General features: G+C 34.9%; 1 protein-coding gene and 1 long non-coding RNA gene across 6 annotated transcripts in view; one reads left to right on the top strand and one right to left on the bottom strand.

The window, feature by feature from the left end:
* Positions 1 to 12682, top strand: part of HIF1A (hypoxia inducible factor 1 subunit alpha) — a 63282-nt gene extending 50600 nt beyond the window's left edge. For all 4 annotated transcript variants that reach the window (XM_004459740.4, XM_004459739.4, XM_058293321.1 and 1 more), the window contains 9 exons: positions 977 to 1083; positions 2191 to 2338; positions 4073 to 4293; positions 4875 to 5161; positions 7066 to 7188; positions 7295 to 7716; positions 10016 to 10124; positions 10728 to 10854; positions 11354 to 12682. In XM_004459740.4, the coding sequence (XP_004459797.1) occupies positions 977 to 1083; positions 2191 to 2338; positions 4073 to 4293; positions 4875 to 5161; positions 7066 to 7188; positions 7295 to 7716; positions 10016 to 10124; positions 10728 to 10854; positions 11354 to 11505 (1696 nt within the window). In that variant the 3' untranslated portion in view covers positions 11506 to 12682. The remainder of the gene's footprint in view (positions 1 to 976; positions 1084 to 2190; positions 2339 to 4072; positions 4294 to 4874; positions 5162 to 7065; positions 7189 to 7294; positions 7717 to 10015; positions 10125 to 10727; positions 10855 to 11353) is intronic.
* The window catches only part of LOC131277924 (uncharacterized), a 48899-nt gene extending 33369 nt beyond the window's left edge, over positions 1 to 15530 (bottom strand). For both annotated transcript variants that reach the window (XR_011648332.1, XR_009184983.2), the window contains exon 1: positions 15310 to 15530. This is a non-coding gene — a long non-coding RNA (uncharacterized lncRNA). The remainder of the gene's footprint in view (positions 1 to 15309) is intronic.
* Positions 15531 to 18892: the final 3362 nt, after the last annotated feature.

The raw sequence follows: 18892 nt of genomic DNA, 5'->3' as shown, positions 1-18892 counted from the left end.
TTGTTTGGGAATGAAGACGAAGTATGGCAGATCTTGCCTTGAAAAAGGATATCTTCCTTATGTGTAGTTAGTTGGTTTTTTTGGACATAGTACAATTTGTAACTTTTCTTTGCACTTCAGAAAGTTCTTTGAAATTGAAAGGCTGAGAAATAGAAGCTTAACCCATGTTTTGCTCCATTATGGATTTAGAATAGGACATTTCATTTTAGCCTGGTGCTAAGAAGACAGCTCTCTCTTTCTCATGAAGTGGTTTCAATTTCAGACTCCGGTTACAGAGAATAAGATCTATTCTCTGTCCTAAAGGAATTGCCAGGGAACCAAATGAGGTAACTGGATTACTTTCCAGTTCATTTTCAGTTTGATATCATTGTTTCACCTGAAATTAATTTCTATAATTTCAGGTACTTAATTTAAAAAGCTAAGTATAAGAGCATCTTCCAAGACCAACATAAATAAGTATTGAATTCCTTCAGTTCTAATTTGGTAAGGATACTCTTTGGTTGATGATATTAGAATTTTCTAGTGAATATTGACTCCCACCCCTCCACCCCACACACACACACATAGTGAGGCCTTGCCCAGGGGCTTAAAAATTGTTCTATAAAGAGTTTGGTTTTATGGAAAATGTTATTTTATTTAGTAATCTTCATATTTATTGTTAAAAAATGATGTACAATATAATAAGATTAAAAATTGGTACCAAGTTTGTGCAGTGAAGAGAATATAAAGGTCACAAGACAGATGAATCCATAGGCCTTATAGAAAATTGTAGTACTATAATATCCTACAGAGTTACCAAAAGTGAGATATAAATTTATTTTAAGAAGGAAGCTTTTTAGTTTTGAAAATTCACTTATCCTTAAGACAAATATATATTATTTATTCTGGAGAAGCAAAGTTTTTTTCGTTACTAGTTAGTCTGTTTTATTCATTTATTTGTTTACCTCTTTACTTACTTACATTTTTCACTGAACAGAATTACTGAATTGATGGGATATGAGCCAGAAGAACTTTTGGGTCGTTCAATTTATGAATATTATCATGCTTTGGACTCTGATCATTTGACCAAAACACATCATGATAGTAAGTACAATGGAAGAACTTCCAGACCTTCTAATTATTTAACTCTTACAGTCTCTTTACTGTTTGGTGATATGTCTTAAGTTTTTGGTTAAAATTAAGCAGTTTTACTCAATTAAATATCTTAATGGACCTCTTCATAAGGGATCTTGACCATAAAGTCTATGTTTTATATTTGTTACAACAAATACCTATTTCAGTAGAATCAGACTTTCTTGGCATTTTAATTACAAGTACTCAAAAAAAAAAAGAGGAATAGTATAGCATCATTTCATTTTCAGAATCCACACCTACTTATGACAGTGTTTGGTACGTAGAAGGTAAACAGAAGGTAATTATTGAATTGAGCACTGAATGTGAAGATGATCAACATCATGTATGAGTGGGTACAAGTACCCTTGACATAAGATTCTGAATTTTACTGAGATGAATCATGTTATTTAAAAATCCCAAAATAGGTTAAACTTTGGAATTTCTCACTTAGCTATTTAATTTCTATGTAAACATGATTTCCCAATGTAATGAGGGATGCCTGAGTGTCACTGAGTTAGTGTGATTACCCTTGAACTGGAGAGTGGACCCAACTCTGCAGAAAGGGCCTCAATACTCATGAAAATATCATTAAGATTTATCCAGTACTTTCTCTCAAACCAATAATTAATTTAGATTACCTGATTACCAAATGACTTTAGCATGGTATCAGTTTATATTCAAATATACTAGCACAGCTATTTGAAGCATCTTTGGCTCTCAGGAGATATACAGCAAGAATTTAAGGAAATGATAGCAGGGCCACTCTCCTGAATGTTCTTTGTGGAATCAGGATTATTCATCATTCTCTAGCCTTTCTGATACTTAGTTTCAACATACATCATTAAAGGAATTTTAGTACTGTCCCTCATTTGTGGAAGTTTAGTTTGGGAGTTAGGAGGAGGAAATGGGTACATTTTCAGCTATGTTTGGGGTTTTTCTCTCAATTTAAACAGTTAAACTGACTTCACTAAAATGAACATGTTTTCCCCTTTTCTAAAACAATGATCAACGTTCAGCATGCTGAAAATTCAAAGTTATTTTTCTCCACATGACTTTTTTTTCCCTTTTCACTCCTAGTGTTTACTAAAGGACAGGTCACCACAGGACAGTACAGGATGCTTGCCAAGAGAGGTGGATATGTGTGGGTTGAAACTCAAGCAACTGTCATATATAACACTAAGAACTCTCAACCACAGTGCATTGTATGTGTAAATTATGTGGTAAGGTAAGCTTGGAAAATAAAGACTTTTTTGGAGGGTGAGGGGAAGTAGTAACTTTTTTTTTTAATACTCATTATTTTGTAGAGAGAAGATATATTTTGTAGAGAGAAGATATTATAAACATTAACTGAGTTTTATTTTCTACCTCTAGATTTTTATACTCTGACCTAGGTTTGGAGGCCAAATATTACACAATGATTCCACTAAATATTATCAGTTGCTCTCTGTCCCCATCCTTCTCACCCCTATTTTAATTTAAAAAGGATCTTTAAAAAAAATGCCAGATCTCTTCTGGATTAATTTGCTCATCATACAGCTATTGGCATATACTACCTCAAGGCAGCTATGGTATATTTCTAGGAAAAATACTGGCCTTGGAACCAGAAGAGTTAGTTTTGTGCCTTAGTTCTGCCACTCTGTGACCTTGGGGAAGTCTCTTCCTTTCTCTGAATTTTGTCTATTTGGATAGATGATAATATGAGGATTCACTGAAATTCTATGTGCAAGTACTGTGAAGGGACAGCATGATGTGACACAAGGCTCTTGTATATTCATGAATTTGCCTCTAGGTTCATTTACTTGTGAATATAATGGTCGCCTTTAAATTAATGTTTATTCTTTCAGTATTGCTCTTCTGCCCCTCTCTAGCCTATCTCCCATATTACCAAGAGGCTGAGCTTTCTATTATGGATATCTCATCATCTCAATTTCTTTAGAATTTTTTTAAAGATCCCTTTGTCACCCCCAAGATAAACCCTTGCCTACTTGCATAGCATCTGTTCCTTGTTATTATTTCCCATGTTCTATGTTTTCTTAGATTTAGCCCTTCCTTTAAAATCTATGTCCACTCCTTTATGAAGATTTTGGTCATTTGTTTTTATTTTTACCACTTCTGGGACCATCATTTAATATTTTAATATTAGTGCCAAAGAGTTCTTTTGTGACCTTCCTGTTATTTAAGACTCCTCCAATTGGAATGTCTCCTCCCCACCCCAATTTACCTATCAAATCTTTCTCAAGCCCAAGTTTCATTTTAAATGTTAGCCTCTCTGAAGCAAGACTTCTCAATTTTAGCAGCTATCAACATTGTGTCTTAATTGTTTGTTACGTCTACTTTCATACCAGGTTATAAACTTACCAAGGGCAAGGGCTGGGTATTTTAATATTTGTATCCAGTTTATTTTACATAGTAACCATTTAATGTTGACTAAAGGAGCGATAAAATTTGCATATAAGTCAAATATGAAGATGAAGCTGTTCACCATCTCCTCTTCAATTCTTTATTTTTCTACCAACAAAATAATATAGCTCTACTCTTAGAAGGCCTCTATCATTTATCTGTGTATTTTTTATACTCTAGGACCATCCTCAGCTCATGCTTCAGTATTAGGGCCAAAGAGTTCTTTTGTGCCAATCCCACAAAAATTCTGAAGGTCCTTCATGAACTTGAGTTTAATATTTCCTTATTACACTCTTCCAAAAGGATATCTGGTTTCTTAATTGAAATAAATCAAATATTTGAATAACCTTGCACTGTGATTTATGTATATTCTTTACTCTTATTGATATTTTAAGTCCTGAATGTGACCCACCTATGCTGAGCAATTATGTCAAGGAACCTCAAAATCTTCCTGTTCATAAAGCACAACTTTTTAAAAGAGAAAGGGTCATTTCAAAGTCCTCGCCCCACGTTCTGTCAAATGCTCATTTAAGAATTACTAATCTCTTTCTCTTGACAGTGGTATTATTCAGCACGACTTGATTTTCTCCCTTCAACAAACAGAATGTGTCCTCAAACCAGTTGAGTCTTCAGATATGAAAATGACTCAGCTATTCACCAAAGTTGAATCAGAAGATACAAGTAGCCTCTTTGATAAACTTAAGAAGGAACCTGATGCTTTAACTCTCTTGGCCCCAGCTGCAGGAGACACAATCATCTCTTTAGATTTTGGCAGCAATGGTGAGTACTTGAATGTCCTAAGCTATGCCTGTTGCTCATCATTTGGAATTGTGTTTGTATAAATTTTGTTTTTTACAGTCTACTTGGAAGTATTTACTTAAATATTTTTGCCCCTGTAATTTCTCAGCATTCTTTATTTTGTCACATAATTGGAAATTATGCTTCCAAGTGTACTTAAGGAATATCTGCCCACTTTCATTTCTCCCAGCTCTGCTACTTATATATTTCTGCTGTCATATTTTCTCCACAGTTTAGCAGAGCTATATTGTTGCATTAAAGGATAAATAAGCAGTCATAGCATAACTCAGACTTGCAAAGGTTATCAAACTAGGTTAGATTTTAGTGTAAAAAAGTATTGAAAGATGAGAATTGCAGGTTTTTTTAATAGGAGTTGTCAATATTGGATTGAGAAGATAACTCAGCATTACGATTACCCATCCTATGTGTAAACTTTCTGCATAAGGGAAACTTGGGAACATTTTTGTTGCATGAATTTAACAAACCTATTATAAACAGGGACATAAATTCTGATAGGTTAAAATCTAGGTATTCTTTAGATTGACTTTATTTTTCACCCACAGACACAGAAACTGATGACCATCAACTTGAGGAAGTTCCATTGTATAATGATGTAATGCTTCCCTCATCCAGTGAAAAATTGCAGAAAATAAATTTGGCAATGTCTCCATTACCTGCCTCTGAATCTCCAAAGCCGCTGCGAAGTAGTGTTGACCCTGCACTCAATCAAGAAATTGCATTAAAATTGGAACCAAATCCAGAGGCATTGGAACTTTCTTTTACCATGCCTCAGATTCAAGATCAGCCAGCCAGTCCTTCTGATGGAAGCACCAGACAAAGTTCACCTGAAGTAGGTATCATGATATAATAGGAAAAGGATAACTTTCAGATTTTAATATTCAGGAACTTATTTGGAAATTTGATTTAAACTTTAGTTTGAATCACATCAAGTTTTGTTTGTGTGAATTTTAGCAACTTAAAATTATTACAGAAGCTATTATGAGCTTAATTTAGCACGTTTTAAACTCAAAGATGTGAAAGAACTGGCTTGACATAAGTCAAAAGGTAAAACTTGGTTTTATGTTGTTTTTCTCTATATTTATATCAACAGAACAAAAAAATTTTGAACATGGCTAATTTTGTCCAAGACAGCTTTAAGCCTATACTTAATACCCTTTGAGTTGGAGAATTGTCCAGTGGCAAAAGGCTTTAACAAGGCTAAAATTAGGGGAAGAATCTTGTAGGCTCATTTCCCAATTTTGTGCATTTTCCACCACTGTTTCAAAATTCTGGATAAGAATAACATGGAACTACAAAGAGTAAATACTTATTAGTAACTGGTCTTTTTATTCTAATTTTTGCTCAGTATTTTTCAATTTTTATTTGTCTCAATATTAATTGTCCTATAAACACATTAAAAATAGTCTTGAAGAGTTAGACTGGGCCAAGACTAAGGATATGACATAAGGTCTGCTCTTTTTTAACCTAGAATATAATGCATTTTCACAAATTCCTGAGTATAAAAATATGCTATAGGAGGAGGGCAGCTTAGTTCTGAATGTTATAGCTTAGTAAATGAGGTACATATAAGCCTTATTATTAATAAGTGGTAGACAATTTTACACTAAATATTTTTGTTTGTTTGTTTTTAAAAATTTATTTATTTCTCTCCCCTTTCCCCCACCCCCAGTTGTCTGTTTTCTGTGTCTATTTTGCTGCGTGTTTTCCTTTGTCCGCTTCTGTTGTTGTCAGCGGCACTGGAATCTGTTATTTCTTTTTGTTGCATCATCTTGTTGTGTCAGCTCTCCGTGTGCACGGTGACATTTCTGGGCAGGCTGAACTTTCTTTCGCACGGGGCGGCTCTTCTTTCAGGGCACACTCCTTGCACGTGGGGCTCCCCTATGTGGGGACACCCCTGCGTGGCATGGCACTCCTTGCGCACATCAGCACTGCACGTGGGCCAGCTCCACATGGGTCATAGAGGCCCAGGGTTTGAACCGTGGACCTCCCATGTGGTAGACGGACGCCCTAACCACTGGGCCAAGTCCGCTTCCCTAAATATTTGTTGATTAAAATGTTGAACAAGCAAGGAGTAGGAGATTTGACATCCAATAGCCTTCTGAAGAATATGTCTTATGCTTTGGTTGCTTAGTTTGCCTGGTACAAAAATGTTTGATTCATTTTGTTTTTAACTTAACAAAAATGTTAGAGAATGAGAGAGAGGCACAATTTTATCCTTAAAATACATAACTTATAGTTTTTTAATTAACATTTTTGCCCTGAACCCCTAAAATAGTATTATACCCATTAAGGTGAATGTAGATAAAAGAACTTAAGCCTCTGTCCTCAACTACCAGAGTAACTCTAAGATTTTTAGAAAGATCACCACAGGAGAGTCTTGTTTGTACAAAGGTAGATTCTAGCAAGTATATCATCTAATGATTATTGGCCAATTAGGTACAATTAATTGTAAGAGATGAATTATTAGGAAATTTGTATCTTTAGAATAAAGAAGTAAGTTTATCTTTTATTCTTCATTTTATAAATATTAGATACAGTCATGTATACTAGCCTATATGTATTAGTTATATGTGTAAGCTCAAAAAGTGTAACTTCTTATGAGTTAAATAATATTTGATAAAAGAGATGAACTTTGTTGTGTGTGTTCTGAGATCTGGTTTCAAAATTCTAACAACTAGCAGAACATGGAGGCTTCTTCAGGGAAAAGATAAACACATATAATTCTTGTTACAGCCTAATAGTCCCAGTGACTATTGTTTTGATGTGGATAGTGATATGGTCAATGAATTCAAGTTGGAATTGGTAGAGAAACTTTTTGCTGAAGATACAGAAGCAAAGAACCCTTTTTCCACTCAGGTATATAGACTTGTTTCTTATATTTTATATTAAATTTTATTAATTTTTAAATCTGATGTGACTTTGGGTGGCTATTATAAAAACTCATATATTTGTTATTTTAAAGGACAATGATTTAGACTTGGAGATGTTAGCTCCCTACATCCCAATGGATGATGACTTCCAGTTACGTTCCTTTGATCAGTTGTCACCCTTAGAAAGCAGTTCTACAAGCCCTCAAAGTGTGAGCACAATGACAGTATTTCAGCAGACTCAAATGCAAGAACCTGCTAATATCACAACTAACACTGCCACCACTGATGAATTAAAAACACTGACAAAAGATGGTATGGAAGATATTAAAATATTGATTACATCTCCATCTCCTACCCACGTATCTAAAGAAGCGATCAGTGCCACGTCATCACCATATAGTGACTCTCCAAGTCGGACGGCCTCACCAAACAGAGCAGGAAAAGGAGTCATAGAACAGACAGAAAAATCTCATCCAAGAAGCCCTAACCTGTTATCTGTCACTTTGAGCCAAAGGTATTTATATATAACATTAAAGTTGTAGTTCTGTTACTAATTTCAAGAATATGTTATGTGATTAAGAAATTACTTCTGAACATTATAGCAAACTCTCTAAGCTATATTTAGGGAACATAAAAATTGACATGCAAATCCTGAACTTAAGCACTCAAAAAACTGTTCCTAATTAGCTTATGTATATATTTTCTCTAAAATGTTCATTTTACTTTTCTCAGGTGGGAGGGTCTTCTAATACCTTTAAAAATAAAACCCAGGAAGTAAAGTTTTATAGATCTCCAAGAACTGGTACTGGTATACTTTTTTTCAGTTATTTAAATCAGACTAGTTAACTCTGCTCACTATGTGCTCCAATCTGTTAGGACACTTTTTTAGCTGACCTGCGGAAAAAACCCTTCCAATTTAAGAATATTTCCAATTCCCCATTCCAAAATGAATGATATTCTCCAGTCCTTGGTATTTTAATATAAAAATTTACAATCTTCTTTTTCATTTTATATTTAAATACTTATGTTACAGCTGTTTTATTTTTCACTACAGATTTGTGGGACATTAGTGATAATGTAAGTTTTGAGGGTTACAACAGGAATCTAAGCATGATTTATGATATTGCTTCTATGGAGCTAATTTAACCAAATATTTGGACTCTGTCCAATTTTTAAGTTATAATTTCTGTAAAAAAATTTTTATTGTAATGGGATATGACATATTTTAACTTTTAGTCTATAGCCAGAGAAATAAGTTTTAGCTAATCAGTGGGGCAGTGTGTGGGGGAGAGAAATGATGCGTTCTCCACTATAGCTAGGCTAAGGTGAGCATCTACAGTGGTAAGAAAGCAGCACTGTCATAGCCAGAATTTGTGGCTTTTTTCCCTGGCCCTGCACATCACTACCTCCACCCAGAGTGCTGAAAGATATGTTTTTCCTGAGTTAGGAAAAGATCTTAGGTCTTTAGATGAACTCAGAAGCATTCTTCATTACTTTACAAATTACTATGTTACCAATTTACTTTTAGACTCTGATCTTCTCTAGAGGAGTAGTAGTGTCTTGGGCATTTTAATAATACTAATACCTTAGGTCAGTACTTAAAGTGCAGTACTTGCTCATTTAATAGTTGGATAGACAGATGAATGAATATAGTAATATAAATGGCAATGGCCTTTGATTTACAGTTTACTGCTACTACCTACAGAGGACCATGGAATATTCAATTCTCTGAACAACTCTTCCCTTGTACTTGTCTGAAAGAGTCTAACATCTGACCAATTTAGCAACTTTTTTTAACATTAGTTCCAATATAATATGTATTAAAGACTTTATGGGATGTATTTACCTATCAGAAACATATGGAGATTTGTTTTGTAAATTTTCAACTCTTTAGGAAATTACTGGAAAATCAAAGTGCTATACTAAACCAGAAGACTTGTAGTTTTAGATAAAGATTAAAGATGAAGCATTAAAAGTACTACTACTAAGATGGTATTTACATGATAGACTGAGATACATTGCATAAAGATCATTTAAAGGAACTTATCACCCATATGGCATTGTCACCTGTACTGAGTAAAGAGCAATTATGATTGTGTAGGTAAAATTGATGTACTTGACTCATAAAATGTTTTCCACTTTTTAATCTTAATTTTAGATACAGATATTTGTTTTGATAACTTGATCAATGTTGAAGGCCAAGTGGTATAATGGGAAGAACACTGGGGTGTAGGGGGAAAGAAGGGGTGTACTTAGAGGGGATGGGTAGGGCACGAGGACGCAGATTTCCCATCTAACTAATTAGCAAATATGGGAACTCTGAGCAGGTAATCTAATAGTGCCTCAGGTTTCTCATTTATAAAATAAGTGTGATAATACCTGTCTTATCTATCATAGGGATTGGAATAAGGTTAAAATTAACTAATGAACAAGAAATGTTTTATAAACTGAAAATGCTATACAAATGTGAAAATAATCATCTTGAATTTCAGTCATCCTATGAATATCAGACTATTGTTATAGTAGATGGAATCTTTTCAGAGGCATTTTAGCAGTTTTGACCTACAAAAATGTCAGTTTAGTTATATTTTATAGATAGAGAAATGAGTATTTTAAGAAACTCTTAAAAATTGAACTTTGGCTTTTAAGGTAATAAACTTTAGTAATCTTAAGGAAGGTTTTCTTATGTATATCACATTCCTTAATGCTGGAAAACTAAGGCATTATGTATTTTGTTTTAAAAAACTGGTTGGATAGTTTTAAAAGTAATAAAACAACTTGAATTTTAATTTAGAATTTTTTTTTTATTCCAGAACTACTGTTCCTGAGGAAGAACTAAATCCAAAGATTCTAGTTTTGCAAAATGCTCAGAGAAAGCGAAAAATGGAACATGATGGTTCACTTTTTCAAGCTGTAGGAATTGTAAGTGCAAGAGTTATGTTTGTTTTTCTATTCTAACTAATTGTTGTTTCTGAGTTACATATGTATTTCATCCCTTGTTTCTTTTTCCAGTTACTAAAGTTATAATTTTGGAAATTATAAATTGGTTGTTTACCTTGTACACACTATTTTTTAAGAATAGAAACCTTTAATGAATATATTTTTGTTGTAAAAATTTCAAAACAATACAGATGTATTTTGAGTATAAAAAGTAAGTTTTCCCCTAAGTTCATCCCCAATACCACCACCAGTTCCCTTCTCTTCCTTTTCAGTTACCTCCCCTTATTAACATAACTGTCAACACAGAAAGTCAGTGCTGGTGTAAAACATGCTTAAACTAATTTGAAATGATATTTTCAGGCCAAATTAACTGGAAAGCACTTATAGACAGATTAACCATAATGGATGGCAAGTGACTTTATCATAGTGTTATTAAGAGAAAGAATTGAAAATAATTTAGGTCAGTATTTGATTTAAGAAACCTGCCTAAATATTATTATTATTATTAAACTTACTCTGGTTTCAGAGTTTTTTATTTCTTAGAAATTCAACATAGTAAAATTGAAATAACTTTACTGTTTCTAGGGCACATTATTACAGCACCCAGATGATCATGCAACTACTACATCACTTTCTTGGAAACGTGTGAAAGGATGCAAATCTAGTGAACAGAATGGAATGGAGCAAAAGACAATTATTTTAATACCCTCTGGTTAGTTTATTCTTTCTGCCCTTGAACATCATAAAGACAATTAAAATACATGAAACTTTTTTATTTAGGAGCTTTACTCCAAGTGAGAGTGATTTCAGTTCCTTGATAAGATTGAAATATAAGGTAGCAATTTAATGGTGGTAGCACAGGTTTAGATATTTTGTAATGGTGTTTTAAAAAATAATTTTTTAGTAATTATCTTTTATGTGTTTATATGCTATCAATAATGAATAGAAAATGAAACTTGCCAATTTTGTCTTTTTCTAAATTGATGTTTCACTCTTTTGCATATTCATTTTATTCTATAAACACTTCTAATATAGCACTGATATTTGTTTGCACTTATTTGTTTACAAAGCTGTGGTTTTGTCTGTTAGACTAAAATTCCCTCAGAAGTTTATTTACCTTAGTTTCCCCAATACCTAGCACATAGTGGACAAATAATAAATATTCACTGATTAGATAAATGAAAATTTAGATATTTCTCTTTGTTTTTCAGATTTAGCATGTAGACTGCTGGGGCAATCGATAGATGAGAGTGGATTACCACAGCTGACCAGTTATGATTGTGAAGTTAACGCTCCTGTACAAGGCAGCAGAAACCTATTGCAGGGTGAAGAATTACTCAGAGCTTTGGATCAAGTTAATTGAGCTTTTTCATAATCTCATTCCTTTTTTTGGACACTGGTGGCTCATTACCTAAAACAGTCTATTTATATTTTCTATATCTAATTTTAGAAGCCTGGCTACAATACTGCACAAACTTGGGTTAGTTAAATTCTGATTCCCTTTTTACTTAATTTACATTCATGCTTCTTCTTAGTATGTTCTTTAATGCCAGATCACAGATAGCACATTTTCACAGTTCTTAAACCATTGTAACATTGCTGTAGCATCATTTAAAAAAAAAAAAAAAAAGCACCTTTTAATTTATTTATTTTTGGCTAGGGCATTTGTCCCTTTTTGAATTATTTTTAATGAGATGCCAATATAATTTTTTAAAGAAGGCAGATAGCCTTTCATCATAATCATAGACAGCTAAAAGGTTTTTACTCAGTTTTTTCACATTTTACATAAACAATAATGCTTTGCCAGCAGTACATGGTAGCCACAATTGCACAATATATTTTCTTAAAAAATACCAGCAGTTACTCATGCAATATATTCTGCATTTATAAAACTAGTTTTTAAGAAGAAATTTTTTTTGGCCTATGAAATTGTTAAACCTGGAACATGTCATTGTTAATCATATAATAATGATTCTTAAATGCTGTATGGTTTATTATTTAAATGGGTAAAGCCATTTACATGATGTAGGAAGATACGCATGTATCTGGAAGGTATGTGGCATTTATTTGGATAAAATTCTCAATTCAGAGAAATGATCTGGTATTTCTGTAATCACTTTGACAGCTCAAAAGAAAACAATACCCTATCTGTAGTTGTGGAAGTTTATGCTAATATTGTGTAATTGATATTAAACCTAAATGTTCTACCCACTTGTTGGTATAAAGACATTTTGAGCAGATTGTAAAGACAAAAAAAATCATGCATTTTTAGTAAAATTGCCTAGTATGTTAATTTTCTCAACATTTGATGTTTGGTTTTATGCACTTTGTCACTATTAACACCTTTCTGTTTTCATATATCTTTCAATAATTGAGTAATTTTAGAAAGACTATTTTAGGAATATATAGTTGTCACAGTAAAATATCTTGTTTTTCTATGTGCATTGTACAAATTTTTCATTCCTTTTACTCTTTGTGGTTGGATCTAACACTAATTGTATTGTTTTGTTACATCAAATAAACATCTTCTGTGGACCAGGCCCCTTGGAGCAGCTTTTATGTTAAAATATTTGCTTCAAGACATTTAACTTAAAAATTGTTTATAACAGTGTTAAGTATTTCATGAAAATTACATTGGTGGTATTTCTACATTTGTCTTATTGCCATCAACTTAATGTATTCTGTAGAGTCCCTAAATGCCATGCTATTTAATAACAAACTGTAATAGTCCACTCTAAAGAATGTTTTAGAAGAGAGACATTTATAAATTTATGAGCCTATTAAAGTATAACACAAAATTTTAATATTCTAATATGAACAGAATGGGTGAAGGAAATCCTAAACATCATGGTCTACCTGCATTGTAAGGGCTCCATTGTTCTAAATATTTCTAGTCACAGAATTCCCATTCACAGAAGAAGAAATTTAGACCCCAAATGATAAATGATTTGCACAGGAACTAAAGGTAATAAATGACAGACTAAAGATATAACTTAGGTTTTCTAAAGTCAAATTTATAGAAGATCTTGGTTTGCATCTGTTTTAATGATACTTTATTTTCTTAATTTTAAAATTAGCTTTATTTGTCCTTTTTAAAAAAGAAATAGCTGTATTCTTTTTATGATTATAAAAGTAATATTTTAAAAATCAATATAGAAAAATTTTTTAAAAGGGAACAGAAAAATCACTGTTAATCCCTGCACCCAGAGGTGCAGATTATTTTTATACATACATAGTACCAGAGCTTTAGGTCCCATCACTTGAGGTGTATATCCTGAACAAAACAAAGCCAAATATTTCTCATGTGGCTGTTTTTATATTAGAATGAAAATGTTTCTAAGACCCACTCAAACTGTTGGGGCATGTGTTAATTCACAGCAAATACTGTGACCCAAATGCTTCTACACTTAATTACAAATAGTATTCTAAAGTGATACTTTAGAATAAAGTAGTTGCTTAATAATTAACTCCCAGGTCACAAATAATTTTCAAACATTAGTAACTGGTCAGATTATTTAAAGTAAAGTGATACTTTAGAATAAAGTAGTTGCTTAATAATTAACTCCCAGGTCACAAATAATTTTCAAACATTAGTAACTGGTCAGATTATTTAACATCTGGAAAAACAAGTTGACCTGTGAGAGCAATTATTTAGAAAGAAAAGCAGAACTGGAGGAAAATAAATACAAACCTTCCAAGCCACTTGGAGTACTTTAAGCTCTTTGAAATAGTAGAACCTGCTGTCTCTTCCCAGCATTGTTCCCTCTCTCTGACACAGTCACAAAATTTTTTATAATGCCTTTATCCAAGGAGTACAACTCTACCCTAGCAACTATAATTCTTCAATAGCTCTTCCCTCCTTAATATTCCTTTCCTTTTCCTATGTATGCCTATATTTCCCCCTTCTCTGGTGCTGCTATGAATGAATGACCATTGGATTACTTTCACATCTGGAGAAAATATGAGTTTAGGGTATTTTGGTCATTTGTTCTAAGCCTTACTATTAAACTTAGAACTGGGAATAATTACCCAGAGAGCCATCACACTGCTAGGTACAATGGCTCACAGATTAGAAATTAAAATGAATCCAAAATCTGTTGCATATTTACTATGTGCTAGACATTGTGCTAAGCATTTTACAAATATTATCTCAGTCTTCAAAAACCCTATAAGTTAGTTTTTGAATCTCATTTTACATATGAAACTGTGTCAGGTTGAGCGACAGCCAGAGCATTTGCACTGGCAGTCCTTGACTCCAGACCCATGGTCCTAATCACCCTGCAGTGCTAGCCAGTCCAGTAGCACATATCCTCCCTATTATTAAGTGGTAAACGAGAAAGCAGTGGGGTGTGGAGAACTGTGAAGAGCAGAGTTGTCACTTAAAGATAATGAGAGCGCCTAGGATATGGTGGGGATGTCCTAAGAGAGGAGTAGCAGGACATGAGTAGAAATGAGTAAAAGTGGGGTTTTGAAATTCTATTTAGTGGGTTTTTGAGTATAAGCTAGATATTCAGGTCTCCGGTTATAACGATATTACCTCATAGGTAAATGAGGTAGCATATGGGAAAGCATTTAATGAACTATAAAAGGCTATATAAAGTATGGTATGATTTTCCTAGAGTTGTTTGACGTAATGGTATAATAAACTTAAGTTTGTATAAACTCACAATTACCATTCCAAATCTTGATTCCCCGCTCCCCCCCCCATCTCTAAAATACACAAATGATCAATTTAAAGTTACTGGATTTGCAGAAAAAAGCATTTTAAAAGTTCAAAATGTTAACAATGAAAAACAATTTGCAAGAAGTAACGGAAGTTTTGTTTTTTTTTAACCTAATAGGGGTTGGTTAAGTAAAATCTTTACAAACACGTTGCTACCTGGAACCAACAAAAAAATTTAGAGAAAATCTTTTTAACCGGCTGTTTTTGTTCTTTTAAGAAGTCTGCTAATAACCACTTTGCTCATATTGCGTCCCTTTAAATAGCGCTGAACCTGTTGTTCCAGATCATTTTACAGAGAATAGGTGTAATCTGTAGAATTTGATATGAAATAGTGTCCCTGCAAAAGAAAAGCTACACCTTACCACAAAGGACCACCAAGGAACGCCTTCGGGAGCTTTGTTGTGTTCACACTTTTCAGAGTATGGACATAATTTTTATTCTTACCTGTAACAGACGGTTTTATCCAAGACGCTGCCCAGACACCAGATCTCCTTGCACAATTTAAATTCCTTAATGTCCTTGTATTGGATCCATTCTGGGACGGAGAGGAAAGACAGGTGCCTGAGAGCGGCAGTGGTCAACCGTCAGCAGGGGTAAAAAACCGAGGATGCGGCAAGGAACCGGCATCCTTTCCGTTTCTGGTGCCGCCCGTACTACATAAAAAGGCTGCCAGACACACGCTACCCCGGGAAACTTCCCGAGCCCCGCCCGCCGCGCTAGGCCACGCCCCAGTACGTGCGCGAACGCAGCGCCGCAGCCCCGGCCGGCGCCCGTGGCCTCGGCCTCGGCTGGGGCCCGCGCGACAGCTGTTTCTGCTGGGTGGGGCGGTTGCTCCCCAGCTCCCGCGCCTACGTGTGAGAGCGCATGTGGGAGGCGCTGGTCACTTGTGGCCTTTTCATCGGGTGGGGCGAGTGCGAGGGGTCAGCCTTGCCCGCTGCCTTCGGTGACTGGAAATCTGATGCCTATCCCTTCCCAGAACTTGCTTTTTTGAGGGGACTCGGTGTGTTCCTATAGGGTTGTCACCTGAATCTTCAAGCAACTGCTTTGGGGTGTGTAGCTGTGCTTTGTAGAATAAAAATGCCTGAGGTCTCCAAAGATTGTACCTTGGTTAGTTATGTAACACTGCATAAAATTAGTCAGTCATAGACTGATCTGGTCAAAAATAGAGGAATTCTTTATTTAAGTATGCCCTTTACTTAAGGCACTCAAAGACTTAGTTTATTATAAAGTGCTTTATGACCTGCCTAGTGAAATCGAAACTTTGCCCAAGGTGGCGTTTTTTGCTTGTTCGCTTTTTTGAATTTGCTGTGTGTTTGTGTCTTACCGATGCCATCTATTGAGAATCCTTTGGCAGAAGATGATCTTGTTGGACAGAAGGGAGGCAAGTTTATAGAATACGAAAAGTTTACAGCTTTAAATTCAACCTCCTGTAATAAGTGTTTTATGATTGTGTAGTTTATTGTAAAGTACAAACCATTGTTTAGAATGTATAATCACCTCTGCATATCCACAACTGATTACGTTTTGCATTTGATTTTAAATTTCCTTCTGGAAAATCCATTGTTCATGATTTTTCAAATAGAATTTCCTGGAAAGTAACAGTTCATTTTAAAAATGTAGTCAAGGTGTTTTAAATATTTTTTTTTACTAATAAAAACTCATCTCTACTGTCAATCATTGTGTGTGTCTGTGTTTGTGTACTTTAGAGAGGCAACATTTAAGGAGGCAAAATACAAACCTTTTGGTCCTATGAATGCTTAAAAGATCATTGTAGACATGATTCTCCAACAACGTGAAGCAGGACTGGTGGGAGGCTACAATGTTCACCACAAAGGGTCATGTATTTTTTAAAGTTAAGAAACATAGACTAGGATTCTGTGAAGTAAAATCTATTTTCTAAAGATCTTTAAAGTATTAAAACATTAAGAATTACTATTTTATGATGAGATCTTTCCAAATACTTTGGGATAATATTATTTGATCTTTGAAGTGGATTTTTTTTTAAATCGTTCTACATATAACTTCTATGACAAAGTTTTTTTTGTGTATGTGTAGGGCCAAACAAGAAGTGAGTAAGCCATTATCAGCTGCTGCCTGACTCCCCTCTGCTGGTATTAATAGAATATTTAAAGCAAAAAAAAACTGATGAAAGTGAGCTCCTTCCGCAGCAGATTAGAGAAGAGCCAGTGCAGCCTGGGTAGGTCTTTGCATCAGCCTATGCTGCTTCCTCAGAATCTCCCAAATGCTATTTATTCATCACCCTTCTGAACTTCCATATTACTTTTCTCACTTTACTTCTCATTATTTACCTTCTATGATAATGATTCATATATCTTAACTCTTCTACTAAATTTTTAGTTCCTTCAGAGCATGGTTCCCAGCTTGTCTTTTTTTTCTTTTATTATTTTTAAAGAAGCTTTCTTAATAGATTACCTAAATGTTACATCAAAAATACAGGGAATTCCCATACAGCTCACCCCCTACCCTCAATGTGATCTTGATTATTTTATTATTTTCAAAAGGAGGTACTGGAGATTGAACCCAGGACCTACAAACCAGGTGCCCAACCACTGAACTATATCTACTGTCCCACAGGTACATCTTTGTTCCTAAAACCTTCCACTCTGCTTGCACAAGGAAGAGAATGGGAAAAACAGTACCATTTTCTAGCTCTTCCAGTGGAATCCACATGTTCAATAAGCAGTTACTGAGCACAGAGGGAAAGATGATATTCAAGAATCTGTGGTAATAAATATTTTTGAACATTGTGCCTGCTAGCCGGAGTGTGGTTAATTTCCATTCTATGAGGTATGCACACATTCAACTGTAATTGCACAAACACAATTGAAAGCCAGAAACTTCATTGGTCATTTAAGGTTGTCTTAGTTTTTCATGCTGCTATGACACATACCACACAATGAGTTGGCTTAAACAACAGGAATTTATTATAATAGGGTCACCGATTCAGAGGCCTGAAGCCCAAATCAAGGCATTGACTGGAAGACTTGCTCCTGGTGTCAGAAGTGTTCTGACAGGCTGGCAATCCTTGGGTTCTTGGCTTGAATCCCTGCCTCCATTCACATAGCAATGGCCTCTCCTTTCTCTCCCAGGGACTTTCAGCTTCTGGCTCCTCCCCATGGCTTTTTCTTCTACTGCTTCTAAATACGTTCTGCTTATAGAGTATCATTCATTCAGTTGGGTCACACCATAAGTAAAATAACATCTACAAGAGATCCTATTTACAATGGGCTCACACCCATAGGAACGCAGATCGAGACCAAGAACGTATAAATTGGGGTACATAATTCAGTCGACCACAAAAGTTGTTTAAGCCATCTTTACCTTTCCTTTCCATGAGTTGTCTCTAGCTTAAAAATATATATCTTCAGCCCAGACTGCTCCCCGCAGGCAACTCAAATGCCAAAACCTAACTCCTCAGAGTCCTTCAACTAATTCCTCTTGTATTCCCTCCCTGAATGAACCACTACCATTTACCCAGTCTCCAAAACCACAACATTAGAGGTCACTTGCCACCTGCTCCCTTACCCACCACATCCAGTCTGACACAGTCTGTTTTTGTGAAATTTTTCTTAGAAACATTTGACCATGAACACAAGTAAAGACGACAGAATAATGGTGCCAACATGTCTATACAAGTCGGTTCCCTAGGAAATAGACTCTGAAATAGAGAATGCAGATGATTTGTTAGAGAGTACGTTTAGGATCAACACATGGGGAAGGGAGAGGGAAAAAGGAGAAGTGGGAAGATGGAGAAATTGAGCTGAGATGCACTCCCAACAAAGGTGTTCAGCAGCCACACAGAAAGCACTGGAAATAGGAGAGCACTTCAGGACTGTCCCAAGTTATAGGGAAGGGACTAGGTCTTTTTACACACCCTTCATTAATTTGTTATTGGATGCTGGCTGCCCCAGAGAGAGGAGATATAACCGTTAGTGAGGAAGTTTTCAGCTTTCAGCAGACACAATTTCCAAAGAGGAATGAGAGCTGAGGACCATCTTCCACTGCA

The sequence above is a fragment of the Dasypus novemcinctus genome, chromosome 3 (genome assembly GCF_030445035.2).
Source record: "Dasypus novemcinctus isolate mDasNov1 chromosome 3, mDasNov1.1.hap2, whole genome shotgun sequence".
Lineage (NCBI taxonomy): Eukaryota > Metazoa > Chordata > Mammalia > Cingulata > Dasypodidae > Dasypus > Dasypus novemcinctus.
This window is presented reverse-complemented; position numbering and strand designations above follow the sequence as displayed.